At 48.7% G+C, this 15990-nt stretch overlaps 1 protein-coding gene across 1 annotated transcript in view; it reads left to right on the plus strand.

Annotated features, from left to right (window-relative positions):
- TTLL11 (tubulin tyrosine ligase like 11) overlaps window positions 1-15990 on the plus strand; it is a 247184-nt gene that overhangs the window by 201491 nt on the left and 29703 nt on the right. The window contains exons 7-8 of the mRNA XM_082656120.1: window positions 2069-2320; window positions 9476-9582. Coding sequence (XP_082512246.1) covers window positions 2069-2320; window positions 9476-9582 — 359 coding nt within the window. The remainder of the gene's footprint in view (window positions 1-2068; window positions 2321-9475; window positions 9583-15990) is intronic.

The raw sequence follows: 15990 nt of genomic DNA on the forward strand, positions 1-15990 counted from the left end.
TGAGGCAAGCAGGTATGAAGGTCCCAAGACAGCCCAGCTTGGTGACTGACGCTGTGCTTGGAAGTGGGAGCTCTGGGGACGAGACCATTTAATAAAGAAAAGAAAAGAGTAGAAAACGGCCTTGGTATTGAGCTCAGCACCATGGGATGTGGCTCTTCTCTTCCTGGATCTCTTAGCCAGCTGGGCAGTACTTACTGGCCGTTCACACCACGCTCAGGGTGTTACCAAGTCCAAGCTCGTACTGCTCGCTGCACGACAGGACAATAACTAGAGAGACAAGTTGTTGGGGCAAGGAATAGCGCCTTTATTCAGAAAATCAGCAGACTGAGAAGATGGTGGCCTAGCGTCCCAAAGAACCGTCTTCCTGGAGTTAGAATTCAGGCTGCTTTTATACTAAAAGGGGAGGGGGTAAAGTCCTGGTTACGTCAGACTCCAGAGGGGATGTGTTAATTTCTTCCTTCCTGCAGCCATTCACAGGTGGGCCTAGTCAGGAGGTTTCCTGTGAGCTAAACAAAGGTATTTTACCTTAACACTCATCACATGGGAGGCAGGGTACCCAGAGACAGCCATTATGTATCATTTCGGCTTACAGGCAACATCCCTTTAGTGATGAACTTGTAGCAAAAGCAAAAGAACACAAAGGTTAAAGTAAAAGTAACAGAGTCAATGTGGAGTCAGATTTGTTGTTCCCTATTACAAGGGTTCTGTCTCTGGAATGGACACACAGGTGGAAAGGGTTACGCCTGGCCCCTCATCCGCTATGGGCAGGACAAGAGACGGGAAAGCAAGGTGAGCTGCAGGTGCAGAGACAGGCCTGAGTGTGGAAGGGGGCTGGGCGTCCAGCAAGCATGGGTCTCTATGTCCAGGCCAGGCCGTGACTGGGGCGGCAGCAGAGGTCAAGGTCTTGAAGGATACAGTGTGTCTAAGGCAATGACAAGAAATAAGGAGGGCAGAGAGGGAATCAGGCAGGGCCTTGCGTGCCAGAGGGAGGAGTATGGACTTGATCATGTAGGCACTCAGGAACCACAAAGAACTGTAGGAAGTGCGCATCCCAACCAGGTCTGCTTTAAAAGGGCACCTCAGGTGCCATGTGGAGGATGGGTCTGTGGATGGGAAAGGCCGGAGGCGGGAGACCCCATTGTTAGAGTCCAGGAGAGAGCAGACAAGGCCAGGGCAGGGGGAGAGTGGAGTGGGTTCCAGGGAATATTAAGGATGCTGTGGAGACAGAGGGAGAGGAGGGGTTGGAAACATTCAGATGTTTCCTGCTTGGGTCACTGACAGATGGTGGTGACATTCGAGGAGACAGGGAGTGTGGATTTGAGGTGAGGGGAAATGGTCATGTCGGTGTGAGGTTCCCGCGGGTCACCCTGGAGGGTGAACAGGTGATAGCTGGATCTGTGTGTCTGGAGGTGAGAAGAACATTCCAGCTGGAGGTGCATATCTGAGAGTTAGTGGCTGTGAACTTTCTCGAGTATCAGGATAATTTCCGAAGAGAATATCCAGACAGGAATGACAACAGTACGATCATTTTTTTGGTACGAGTTCCAAATAAGAAAATGGTTAAGCTACAAACTCCCGTTGTGCCTGTTCCTAGAATTGGGTGACTGCTGTATCTTTGCACATGGTTCACTGAACTGTCTGTGGCTTCTTGCCAGCCCTCAATGAGATTTTTATATTTCTTAATTATTCAATTACTACCCATAAGTAGGAGTTTGAAATCAAACCCAGACTGCTTCATAATAGAGTATTCTCTTCAGTCATGAGTACGGAAAAGGAAATTGTCCATATTGGGAAGCCAGGATGGTGGAACGGAGGAAGTGTAAGTCTCTAGTCCCGGCTCTGTCCTGGGTTCAAGTTCTGGCTTTGCCACGCCCTAGCCGTGTGAGCTTGGGCAGGTCACTTCTTTGAGGTGAGTTCTCTGGTTGTACATTAAGAATAGTAATAATACACCCCCCCTGCAGGTTGCTATAAATCTAAAGGAAAGGAGAGTTTGCAAGGGAAAGCAATCTGCGTGCTGTAAAGCCCGCTCTAAATGTTGGTTCTATCATTAACTCCTTGTGCGCTGCAGGTCTCAGCAGCTTGGGAAGCCGTTAGCCTCAAAGGAAGAGCCTTCTGAGAGCGATCTGGCCAGTGCCTCGGCAGGCAGCGCCCATCCCGAAGCCCACCTGCCCGCCATCTGCCTCAAGCAGGTGTTCCCCAAGTATGCAAAGCAGTTCAACTACCTGCGCCTGGTGGACAGGATGGCAAACCTGTTTATCCGGTTCCTGGGTATCAAGGGGACAATGAAGTTGGGACCAACAGGCTTTCGTACCTTCATAAGGTCAGTGAGACCAGCTCCTCTGGCAGGGTGGAGACCAGCCCCACATCTGGCTGGTCCCGTCTCTCTGACTGCGCCTGGGAGAATCTGTGATGCCAGATCACGGCCCCACTTGGGGTTGGATTGGCCCAGCAGCTGGCACTGGGCCTGGCACATAGTAGACTCTAGTTTGTTGAATGAATTAATGAATGTTACGGATGTGACAGTATTCACAACATTATGTTTGTGGTTAGAAAACAGTTCTGCGCTACCCTGAGCTAGGTCCTTATTCATATATGAATAATTGCCCCTTGGACTCAGACAGACCTCGTGCTTCTAAAACTGGGGTGATGTTCTCCCAGTGGTACGTGGCTGAGTGCTGAGCTTTTATGAAGCCACAGCAGAGAAACAAGCCACATCTTCCAAAGTGTCAATTCCAGGAGAGAAAAGTTGAATAATTCAGTTGATAAATAATTTAATACATTTGTTCTAATATAAAAATAATGTGGTTATATTATAGAGTATAATACAAAATTTGCATGAATTTTAAAGATAAAACATGAGACAAAGAAATTGTGTTTTTGCCACAGCCTGTGAAATAAGCCATTGCCACTTAATCTCCCAAGATTATTCATTAACTTGCCTCTACCCTCTGGGATACTTTGGGGCAGTACAGGAGCACTTACTAGCTGTGTGACCTTGGGCAAGTTAATGACAGTCTCTGAACCTCAGTGGTCCTATAAAATGGAGATGAAACTATCAATACCCTAGGATTGTATGTTATACACCTCAGAGGAACTACCAGCCAGCATCCCATGTTGCTATTGTTTTTCTCATCATTGGTTTTAATATTTCTATCTGGCAACACAAAGTCACCCTGTTCATAGTTTTTTTCATGAAAGCAAATAATTAGAAGTCTTGAATTGGAAACCATTTGTCATATGCCTTTCTCTAAATGAATTTTATAAATTCTAACTCTAGCGCTCTGACACTCCTGATAGAATGGCATGAAGAAGTATCAGCAGGACTTTTTGCCATCTCAGCAAACCTGAAGTCATATTTGCACAGTGATTTTCAGAGGGGCTTTGTGTTAGTTTCAGGGGAAAAGAAAACCCCATGGAAAGAGCACAAGCTTTGGGGTTTGGCTTCAGAGCCAAGCACATTACTTAACAGCTGTGTGGCTTTGGGCAAATTCCTTATCTTCTCTGAGTCTCAGTTCCCTCATCTGTAAAATGGGAATAATCTCTCCCACCTTGCAGGAGTGTTATGAGGTTGGGACGTAATATATCATAAAGGATCTGGCCCACTGCCTAGTTTACGGGAGCTGTTTGTGAAATGGGAGTCTTTTGTTATTATTTCCATGAGGCAGAGGGAATTTTCAAGAAAGTCAACAGGCACATGTTATTTCCCTGAGAAAACTACCTAACATGATACCCTCTGACTCATTTAAGAATTGCATTTGACTTGTAGGAATAGATACCCATCTATAAATGGTTTAAAGAGTAAAATTAATTTTTTTCTCATATAACAGGAAATTTGGCAGTGGGGCTTCGAGGGCTGGTTAATGACCCCACAATGTGATCAACTCCCCAGTTTCTGTCTTTGTGCTTACCCACCCTGAGCATGTGCTTCAAGCTTCAGGGTTGCCTTATGGTCACAAGATGGCTGCTCAAAATCCAGCCATCATGGTCAAGTTCCAGGCAGGAAAAAGGAAGAAGGAAGGAAGAGCAAAAGACATTGGTCAGATGCTTCCTTTTAACTCCTAATACAATTCTACTAAAATGTAAGAGAGAGGGAGAGATTTGAAAAAAAAGTTACATGTCACAAGAATCACAATCTCAGTTGCCTGAGGATGGGGTGGGGGGAGGGTGCAGGCAGGAAGGATAAACAAACCAGTGGGTGGGGTCTAGAAGGATGAGGGGGGTGGGGCTGTGGCAAAAAGAAAGGTTGTTGCCGGGCTAGTATTACCAAGGCTTTTGATTTTTCAAGAGAAGCTAGAAATATTGATTTTTATGTAAAATATCAACGCATGTATATACTGAATGTTGGCGATTCAGAAAATAATTCTGGGTTCAATCAAAGCATGGCGGCCCATAGAGTCCACCAGTGTGTTACCTCTGGTGTGAGAGGCTGAGGTACATATTAAGAGGACTGGTATGTTCATATACAACCTTGAAAAGAAAATTCCTGAAAAGAATTGAGAGTGGTTCTAGCAAAGAAGATTCTTAAAATGCACTCAGACTGAAACTGGATGATGTGAAAAATATTGCTACAAATCTGTCTCTGTGTGAGAGGGTTTATGATTTTTCCACCCCTTTGTTCTCTATAATTAAGAGTGTTTGCATGAAAAACCCACCTTTGTGACATTAGCGACTATTAGGTCCTGCAGCCTTCATTCCCCACCTGTGGCCGAGTACTGTTAGTGGGAGCGATGGTGACCGTGACAAGTGACAATGTCTTCAGGTAGGGAAGAGGCAGCCGGAGCAGAAGGACCCAGACTGTGAGCCCCTCTCCCCTCCCTCTGTACCCACCCAGCAAGTGTCCTGAGTAATGAAGGATGCAGGAAGAAATGGAGAAAACATTGCACAACTGTTAATAGATTTCTCCTTTTCAAATGTACCCAGACATCCGAACAGCAACTTTGTTGTAAAAGATGATCTTCTCTGCTTTCAGATTTATATCTGAGTGTGTTCCGTCTCACCAGCTAAATTTAACAGCACGTGTTTTCTCTTGCTAACAACTATTCTTTCTCTGCTTTCCACTTCAGTTTAAATTTCGCTTCATTATGAGTTAATAATATTTATGCCATGTGTTAAATCAAACCAAGTGCCCTTCTCTGGGGCACTGTGCCAGAGACATATTTGCTGGCTAGAGACCCTCCCTTCTGAGCTCCCACGCAAACGGCAGAAGTTGAACTTGACTTTCGTCGGTCCTACCCACTCTTTCTCTCCCAGTTCCTTGAAGAGAACTGGAGGGAACAAAATAATAAACATTCCGATTGAATTGATTTTCAGTGACCATCTCTCATAACGTGCTGCATAGATCAGCAGTTTTAGGAGTGAATTATGCTAATGCCAGTCTGGCCGTATTCTATTTTTCTTTTCCACCAAGAAATGAGAAATAATGAACTGTCATCCTCTCATCTAGAATTAACTCTATCTAACCAGCTTGTCGTGTCATTTCCTCAGGAGGCATATAACAGTAGCACGTATTACCATGAATTAAGCACCTCTTTTCTCTTTTTTTTTTAATTCATAATAATTGCTGAGGTGTGGAGACATCTCTTTCTCTGAGAAACAGAAATTATCTGCTTCTTCAGTGTGGCAGCTTTCTCGAGGGAAATGCATTTTTGTTATTTTCCTTCCATCGGATCCCTAATTTGGGAGGATTTCTATGTAATTCGCTAAGAACCCGTTTTCTGAACGTATCCTACACCAGAACTTGACATCAACTGGCACACGCTGCATTTTCCATTTCCACAGCCTGAAGATTAAACGGTTTGCCAGAACCGGGGTTTATTTCTAGAAAATGGGAGGCAGCTTCTCCACACCTCGAGTGTTTGCTTCACACTGGGCCATTCCGCTTGGAGATCCCCACTCGTGTCCTTTGTGGTTTCTAATCCTGGTCTTCTTCTAAATTAGAGAACGGTTTTCTCTTTTTCCTTTTTTTCCTCCTTCCACTCCCTTTTCTCATAAGGAGATATTAACATGCTTCATAATGGGTAGCTGTGGGGTGTTATTCTCTGAGAGGCAGCATGGAGCGTTAGAATGTTCTGGAATGGAAGTGTCAGGGGCCCTGCCTCCTCCTCTGTCATTAACTCCTCAGTGACTTTGAAAATTCCCCTGTTCTGTGATGATCTCTTTCCAGTAATATCACGAGATTTTTATGCCTGGGATATCAATAGCCTTTAAAAATAGAAACATTATAAACCAAAGTTGTCTTTCCCTCCGCCCGGCAGATGTTTAGAGAGTGGGTTGTTTTTTTTTTCTTTTTTAAACAAATATTGATTATTTGTTAGTTTTCACCTTACAGAAACCTCTCCAGGAAAAATAAGCTTCTTTTCTTTCACAGAGAAGGATGAACACAAAAGAAATTCTATAAATAGGATTTTATGGAGTGGAAAAAGTTGGTTTCTAAATTTCCCATGAGATGTCACTAGTTGTTGAGAGAAAATGGGGATGATAATTTCAAATCTCTCTAATCTTAGGCTCCTAATGAACTTGAATGATTTGTGATTCTCTCCATCCTCTGTGCCCATATTCTTTTGATTCTGAAAACAAAACAAAACCTTTCTTTAAACTGGTTCTGCATCATGGAGGAAGGCTGGGAGCTGTCACATGTGCCAGGCACCGAGCTAGTCCTTAAAATAGCTTTATATGGCGAGTCGCCTTATCCTCATACAAATAAGGAAATTTAGATTGCAGAGAATGTCAGTGACCTGCTCAAGGTCACATAGCAGAGTCAAGACGCAAACTCGTGTGCCTTTGACTCCAAAGCTCATTTTTTCCATGTACGTTTCTAGCCTGTCCTTTCTGCGGAATCTTTCTGGCTTCTCATGTTACCTTATTTCTTGGATTTCTCTTCCACTGAAGAATTTATCCTGTCACTCGTCAGTCATTTGAAGAACTGCATCCCAGAGCATAAGGGGAAACTGTTCAAACGATTAAGAGCTACCAAGGCCTCATGTTTTTACCCCAGATTCTGAGATCATTTCTACCCTCCGAGAGCCGTATCCAAGACTGATCCGGATCCCAGCGTCACTCACTGGGCCCAGAATACCACTTACACATAGTGCACACAAAACAAATTCTATACTGAGTGGGCGGATGGATGAAAAGTTCATTCCAAAATCTTAACCCTTGGAGACATTCCCTGTTTGAGCGCATTAAGAATGTTTGGTGACCACGGGGATAAACCTAGGAAAACCTGTCTCCAAGTGACCCTGGTTGTCTTACCCCCCAGCCTTATATCCCAAAGCTTCCCAACAGGGCCTCTCTAGAGGCTCCAGACTTTCTGGGTTACCTGAGACTTTGTCTCTTGAATCTTGGGCTCTTCCTGAAGCTCTGGGCTGGGCCACCTCCCCATTGCTCCCCAAAGTTCCCAAGTCCACTACTCTATCCTCCAGGGGAGGCCTGGATGTGAATCCCAGCGTGTGATCTTGGGCAAGCCATTGTCCCTTCTCTTGAGTCTCAGCTTACCCGTCATTGAAGTGGGCCTAAGAACACCTCCCTCATAAAGTGGTTATAAAGATCCAGAGAGCTCATGGGCAGGAAAGGGCCTGGCATACAGATGGTGCCCAGGAAGTGCCCACAGGATCAAACTTCTTCTAAAGCGTTTCGGGTCTACGGCAGCCAGCACAGACCCCTCCTTCCCCTGCCCCAGCAGCAAATGTTACCATTGACTGTGTTTGCAGGTGTCACTAGGGAGGGAAAGTTACTTTGGGAAAAGGGATAAATGGAGAATCCTCTTTGGTAAATTATGACTCCTACTAAAGGTCTGACACTTCTAATTTCTACCTGTCAGGAAAAAAATAACTATATACCAGTGGTCAGTTTGGTTTCCCTTTTTATACTCCATTAACCCACAGAGCAAGCCAGGTAGCGCTCCTGTCCTGTGGGGAGCAAGTGGTCCAGAGGACATGGATACGATAATGAGAGAAAACCCGTAGCCACTCCTAACGAAGCTTTGGAAATGAACAGTGCAGGCTGTTAGAATATACCTTGGGAGAGACTGGAGCGGGTCCCCAGCAGGACCCAATGGAGATAGCCATCCCAGTGACGGGTGACATGAAAAGCTCTGCATCCGCTGACATGTTGTCACTGAGGCTCGGTGACTGTGTGCTGATGCGCTTTGAAGTCTGCCACTGCGACTTGTGATTGAAATACAGAGCCGGAGCCCAGGAGGAAGCAGGATGTGAATTGATGGCCTGAGGAATACAGGCTGGGAAGAAAGGAAAGAAGGGAGGGAGGGAGGGAGGATGCTGTCATATAAGGAGCACCAGCCTCGTCCAGGCACCGTGCTGGGCACACGTGGGCACGTGTCAGGGGTGTGCATGGGTTTGGAGAGGGGCCTCTGGGATGCCCAAATCCTGCTTGCCAATCAACCCCCGACTTCTCGGGTTCCTAAGGGAGCTATTCACGCAAGGGATGATGACAAATGGGAAACCAAAGAACCACTTTATCGTGGCTGGGGCGACGGATGTGGACACACTTGGAAAGTTGAAAGCAGCATGCAGTGTAGTTCAGCCAGACAGCTGGTCCCGAGGTCTAGCTTTCGGGGTTCCCAGGGCAAATCCAGCCTGTCGTGGGACTCGCCTCCCCGGCACGATCTGCTTCAGGAGGGAAGTGCCTCTGGACCAGCTGAGGGCTGCCTACATTCTGAACAGAGAGCCTGAATTCTTTCATCCAGACACTCTGACTAGCAAGCCCCATTCCTCCAGAACGGACAGGGCCTTCACTGAAAGGTCAGCCTCAGGCAGCCTCTGAAGGGGCCTAGATGGTTGCAGCTCTGAGAGCAAGAGGGCAAGTAGAGAGAGATCGGGAAGGGAACCAGCAGTTGTCGTGGCCCAACCAGGTGCCAGGGCCTTGGGATGCCCCGCCTCGTCTCCTCTTCACAACAGCCGTGTGGGCGGGTGTTATTATCTTCATTTAAGAGACCAGCAAATAGAGGCACCGAAGATTTAAGTAAATGGTCCACAGCCATACTAGCTAGAAAAAGCAGCAGGGCCGGGATTTCAGTCCTGGTCTGTCCGAGGCCCAAATCATGCTCTTTTCAGCACGCCTGCCCACCTTTGCAGACCACAGTGACTGTAATCAAGACTGCCTGTTTTATAGGTCAGGAAACTGAGGCTCAAGAAGGGGAAATAGTTTAATCAGAGCCATCTGCTTCTAAGTGGTAGAGCCAGGTTCAACTCAAGACTTGCCATCCTAAAGTCCCTCCTCCTCCCAGCCCTTTAGAGCCCTAATGAACCACATTACAGGAACCCACAGGATCTGACCTCAGCTCTTCCATTTTCAGCCTCCTCTCCCATGGTTCCCTGCCATTCACCCTTCGCTAGTTCCAGCTGTGGGGAGGGAGGGCCTTCCAGGCGGGGAACACAACCCGGGCAAAGGCACGGAAGCCAGACAGGACAGGACGGGTCGGATCTGGCAGTGACGTGTCCTTTCCTGTCTTCTGCAGGAACTGCAAGCTCAGTAGCAGCAGCTTGTCCATGGCCGCCGTGGACATCCTCTACATTGACATCACGAGGAGATGGAGCTCCATGACCGTGGACCAGCGGGATTCAGGTACCCGATGACTGGCCTCTGCCGTGTCCTGTGGGAGGACAGAGAGGGATGGGTGGTACATTATCTGTTTCTTCTTGTTAAGGGTCAAGGTGGGGGAAGGAGGAAGGTCATCCTATGGTTACCAAGCCAAACTTGGGTCTGTTCGCCTGCGTGTAGTAAAGCCAACCTGCTGACTCGGAGTTGTGGTGAAGGAAAGGGCAGCATTTATTGCAGGGCCAAGCAAGGAGTCCAGGCAGCTCAGAAGGCCCGAGCTCCCCAGTGGCTTTCAGGGAAAGGTTTTTAAAAGCAGGGTGAGGGAGAGGTGTCGCGGGGTGTGTGATCAGCTCGTGGACATTCTTCTGATTGGTTGGTGATGAGGTCATTGGGAGTCAACATCATCAACCTTCTGGTTCCAGCCCGTCTGGGGTCTACGTGCTTGTGGGCAGCATGCAGTTAACTTCTTCCACCTGGCGGGGGTTTCAGTATCTGCAAAACAGCTCAAAGGACGTGGCTCGGAATGTTATCTATAGCCCTTGAGGAGGAAATAAAGGTCCTTGACTTTGTTTAATGACTAAACTATTATTATTTTGTTTTGCTTGACTGTTTTCCTTTGTTTCTGCATTTTCTCACTTCTTTGATTAAATTTATTCTTTGGAACTTGGGGAAGGCCTAGGAGCAGATGGAGGACGGCGGGGGTGGCGGGGGTGGGGGGTGGTGGAGGGGTAGGGTCTGTCCCGGGAGGCTTGCTTACACTATCAGCTCTAGACCTCACTGGAGGGATGGAACTGAGTTTGAATTCAGGAGCACCGTCCTGACTTCTGCTCCCAAGGCTGTGCCCACCCAAATCCTAATTCCACTGCTGGAATCCTTTGCCTAAAGCTTTGATTCCATTTATGTTGGAAACAGTCACTTATTCGTTGGTAGGTTCATCCCTCGCCACACATCCCCAGGGCATAAGCGGGGCCAGGCCCCGGATAGACTGGAGTGAACAGCACTTGGTTCAGGCCCAGGAGGAACTGGCTCTAGAGCTGGGAGGCAGATGAGAACATAGCAGTAGCTAGTGTGATGCGTGCTAGGATGGAGGGAAGCACAGAGAGGCTGTCAGGAGGCTCAGCAGAGGAGTTCCTGAGCAAGGGGGGCCCAAGGAAGACTTCCTGCAGAAGCTGAGTGGGATCAGCTGAGGGACAGGGTGGCACACGCCCCCTCCTTCAGGGCTGTTTCCCTGGTCTAGGCAGAGACACACGTGAAAGGCTCAGGTCACCCCAAGTAGCCTGGAGGGTCTGCAGCAAGGAGGGAAAGGAGAAGAGGCAGAGACGGGGTTGCAGGAGCTGTCGAGGCCTTGAACGCCACGTGAAAGAGCTTGATCTTGACCCCCTAGATCACGTGGGGCCGGTCAAGGATTCAGTAAGAAGAATCCGCCTTCGGTGGATGAATTTCTGATCTTTTTCCTCCCAGAGGGGGTTTTTCTAAAAAGCCATAATAATAACCATACCTGACATTTGTTCAGCTCATCACAAAATTACAGCGGGCTCTCATGCATATTCCCTCATTAAACGTCTCTGCTGTGAACCAGTGCAGTAGGTATGAACGTTCGCATTTCACAGCCGAGTAAACTGCATCTCAAGGGGGCCACCCTCCACTCGGCTGCCTCCCTGCAAAAAGGACACACAAAGAGGGGGCGCCTCAGGGAGCAGTTTTCTCCTGCGATAGGGTGGCGAGGACCTGAAATCAGGGGGGTTGGGAGACCCAGCTTAGAACTGACAATGCCACTTCCTACGATGTAAGCGCGAGAAGCCGTTTCACCTCGTCCTGCCCATTTCCTCCTCCGTAAAGGGCGCCAGCAGCACCAGCTGTCCGGGGTGCCCTGTGCCGGAGGGTCTGAAAGCCTGTGGGGCCCTCGTGGACAGTTCATCTTATCAGTGGGCTCCTGGGGAGAATCCTGAGCAGGGTGCTCCCCGCCAGATCCTGCCCCGCACCCCGGCTCTGCCCTGGGCTCGAGCTCCCTGCCCACAGGGACCAGCAGCCCTTCCTGCAGCTGCCGGGACTTGGGCATCGTCTGCTAAGTGGTTTCACGTTTGATAATGAGGCTTCCAGCTGCCAGTCTTGGGTGTTTCCTACATGCTGAGCACACTGCCCGGCACTTGACACGGGCAGCATGGGCTAGAATCCTCCCAGAGGTAGACACGATGATCTCTTTCATACGGAGAAGGAAATTGAGGCTCAGAAGCGCGGCTGGTGGGTAAGGCTTTAACACCAAGCTGCCACCCTCCCCTTCCGGTTGCTTCCTCCTGCTATTGGTCCCGGAGTAAGGTGACCACCCAGCTCCCTACGGCTCCCCTTTCTTAAATTCAAAAGCAAAACTCAGGGGCTGCTAATACTCACTGATTCGACGAGGCGAGAGCTCCTGTCACATCTCTGCCGTCGGAGCTGCCTTCCATCCTTCCCTGGCAACCAGGAGAGGCTGGAGATGGAACCTCTTAGAAGTAGGCAGATGAATTATCATCTCCAGGACGGAGGGCGCTCATGTGACAGTTGAGCCGCCTGCTTTCTGCTGACGCCTTCAGAAAGTGAAGACGTGTTTGCTCTGTGAGCCGAATGCGGGGCGTCGTTGCGGGAGCCTGTGGAGGGGGCCAGATGAGGGGGCAGGGGTGGCAGTGGAATTATTAAATATTGAAATTGATCAGGAATAGCAGCAGGAAGCTACTTATCATGTTTTATTGCTTCAAACTAGCATTACCATCTGGCCCCATTGTTAATTCTGAGTAGCTTTTCATGTTTTGTTTGCCTCTTAAATTGCTCCCCAGCAGCGGAATCCACAGGGGCTGCCCACAGTATAGGCTCGGGTGAGGTTTTCTGGGGTCTGCGGCGTCTCTCTGTCTGCTGAGCAAGCTAAGGAGATGAGAAAAATACTTATTTTTAGAACATACAGATGCGCAAATCTGGGGCTGGGGTCTTCCAGGCCTTTCCGCCCTGCCTCAGCCCCTGAGTGTGTGGAATAACAATCCCTAGTAGTAACTGCAATTTTGAGATCACCTCCGACGTACAAATATCACTGCTAATTCTCACACCAGACCTTCGAGGAGGGTGATCAGATCCCATTTTACAGAGCAGATTCTGAGGTTTCCAAGAGCAAAAGTGACTTGTCTGAAATCCCACAGCCAGTGAGTAGCAGAAGCTGGATTTGCACTCAAGCCTCCTACCTCCTGGCCCAGGACGCTATCCCCAATCCAGGGCCACACCGAGCAGGGCTTGTTCATCTGAGTGATGCGGAGGGGATGGGGGCTCGTGAGGCAGGGAGGTGAAAGGTCAATTCACAGAGCACAAGGAAGGCAGAACTGGAGTGGGAGTTGGTGCCTCGTCCACGCACCTGTCTCCCTTCCTCCTTGGAGCTTATACTCCTGTTCTCCTGTTTCCATCACTCCTGAAAGGAAATAATAGCGTCCAGGGTGGGGGGTCGTACAGGCAGTGAGGGCTGGGCATTAAAGCCAGGCATGAGAAGGCTGTCTGTGCCCGTGGGCGCAGGGGCCACTGCTGTCTTAGCTGGTGCAGGCCGGGGCCCAGATGCCTCCTGAGAAGCCTGCTCGAGCACCTCTGATTCTCAAGGAGAAGGAGTTTCTGAAGCCAGCCGCGTGCTCAGGACCACTCAGGAAGCTACTGGATGTCAGAAGAAGTAAAGGCCTGGTCGGAGGTGTGGATCCATGTGAGCTGGGGCAGCTTTTCCTGCCCTAGAGCTGCTGTGGGGCTGGCGAGAAAGAAGTCAGAAGAGGGGCAGAACATGCGCTCTCAGTCTCAAAGGGCACGCACTCACTCGTGCATTCACTCATTCATTCATTCAACAGACGGGTAATGAATGTGTTACCAGGTATTGGGCCCTACTGGAATAAAAAAATTATTTTACAGACTCTATTCTCAAGGAAAAAAAAAAATAGAGATTACGTACTGAACATTGACTATGTGACAGAAATCAAAGATGCTTGTTATGAATTGCTTCATTTAAGTCTCATGCAGCCCTGTGAGATAAGGCTGGCTATTCCCATCTGACAGATGAGAAAGCTGAGGCTCAAAGGGGTGAACTTAAGCAAGCGTGTCAAGTCTTACAGTGGGGAGCCCGGGATCTGAACCGAGAACGGCCTGCCTTCAGAGCTCATCCTTGGCCCTTCCATGACACCCAGCGTCTCCAGCCACACAAATGAAAAGCACGCGCGGTTGAAAGTTGTAACGGGGTGGCCAGAGCTCCCATGGGGGAAGCAACGAAGGAGGGAGCCTTGCGGGTGAGGAGAGAGCACAAGCAAAGCACTTAGCATGGTGGGCGACCCAGAAAAGGCGCTCGCTACGCGTTCTGTATCCCTGAGGGCCTGGCACATCGACCAGAGCACGCAAAAGCCTCTCACCTGGTGCCCAGTGAATGTTCGGTGAGCAGACGAACGCCAATATAAAAAATGTCCCCCATCCCCAAAGCAGGGCCTTGTGAGTGTGAGAACCATGGCTTATACGAGCGGTGGTCTATAGGGGTCTCCCTCTGCTTTCCTGTTGTCCAGTGTAAAATGGCAGTCCATTTGAATAAGACCGTCACCCCGACCCAAACCCCAGTGTGTCCAAGTGCTGATGCACTTTTCCTTTCTGGAAGCCAGCCCAGACCTTCCTTCTGCCCTAATGAGACTTCGGTACCCACCAAGGGGGTTAACCAGATTCCCGATGCTCAAGGCCCTTATGAACCTTCATTTGACCTGCATGAGGAGACCCTGCTATTGGAGAAGAAAAAGTGGTGTTTAAAAAGACTAGAGAGGAAAAAAAAAAACAGTAAGAAGAAGCATACATATTATGAAATCTAAATGTCAGACCACCCTTTGAAATAGGCCCGTTATTGATTGCTTTTTTAAATTGGACCTCAGGTGCACAGAACTGGGTTAATCATGATCCTGGCTCGGGAGACGCTCCATCCTGGTCCAGGCATAGCCTGCTCTATTCAGTTAGCTTTTTGAACTAGTTCCTTTTAGTAATGGAACAAGCATCCCCACGCTCTCGTGACCCAAAGCAAAAGCTGGGACTCGGCGATCACACGCGTTTAGCACGTGGCTCTCCCCCACGCCCAGCCCATTTGCCACCTCTCTCCACCTGAGGAGCCCTCAGCTGCATCCCATGCCCATCGCTCTCTAAATAGACTGTCTTCCTCTCTTAAAATGCCAATGACTACTTAGGAGCGTGGTGGAATTTCGTAATATGCAGTCTCACACTCTGCAGCAGGCCAGTGTAATTGTCAATTGTCATTTAAAAAAAAAAAAAAGATTTCAGTTTCCAATTCTAGAATTTCTAGCAGAGCACAGAAATCTAAAAAAAAAATCTAAAAAAGAATTTCTAGCAGAGCACAGAAATCTGTTTGTGGTATCAGCAAACTTGGGGTGTAGTAGCCCTCTCATTGCCCAGAACCAAACGAAGAAACACAGTTGTCAGTGAAGAGGCAGTTATGTAAATTGCACTCATGAACACCTCCTTATCATTGAGACTTTGCTTTCTACTCTTCCCAGAGTGGAATTCACTCCTCTGTGGCGAGAGACTAGGAGAGCATCAAGATTAGGCAATAAAAGGCAGTATCGGGCTTCCCTGGTGGCGCAGTGGTTGAGAGTCTGCCTGCCGATGCAGGGGACACGGGTTCGTGCCCCGGTCCGCCATGGTCGCTGAGCCTGCGCGTCCGGAGCCTGTGCTCCGCAACGGGAGGGAGAGGCCACAACAGTGAGAGGCCCGCGTACCGCAAAAAAAAAAAAAAAAAAAAAAAGGCAGTATCACTGGCATCATCTGTGAGAGACAAACATTTCACTTGAAAAGGGAACACTTGAGCCCAGCATCTGGTGTCTGGTCCATCTAACCCACAACCGACAGCTAGGGGCTTCAGGACAGCTTTGCTCACTTCGCAGCCAGATTTTTTGCTGTTTTAAAATATAAACTAGAGGTCCTCCCAGTAAGCAATGGAAACGTGATTGCAAAGCAAGAAAGAAAATGGACCAGAGAGTCTTTCCCACCCACATGAGCACACACGCGACACCCACATATGCGTGTTCGGCCCACACCTTGCTTGCAGAGGAAAAATCAGAGTGGCATAGTGTAATGTCTCCTATGTGCTGTAGGCTCTTTGACCAAAATGAGAAACATTTCTTCCACTGCTTGAAGAGCTCCTGAGCTACATGCCCGCCTTCGTGGGGCTGCCTCGGCTTGACTGGCAGTATAACCAAAGCCACGGGCTCTGGGATCAGACAAAGCTGGCTTCAAATCTGAGACCGGTAAATTGCAAGCTGTGTCGTCTCCGCAGGTTATGTAACTTCCTCTGAGCCTCACATTCATCTTCTGAAAAGGGGAGATAATAACGGTGCCCACTTCATAAGAACATTGATACGGCTGAAATGGGACAAAGCAGAAAGTGCTCAGAGCAGGGTC

Source organism: Grampus griseus, assembly GCF_964374135.1.
Source record: "Grampus griseus genome assembly, chromosome: 6".
Lineage (NCBI taxonomy): Eukaryota > Metazoa > Chordata > Mammalia > Artiodactyla > Delphinidae > Grampus > Grampus griseus.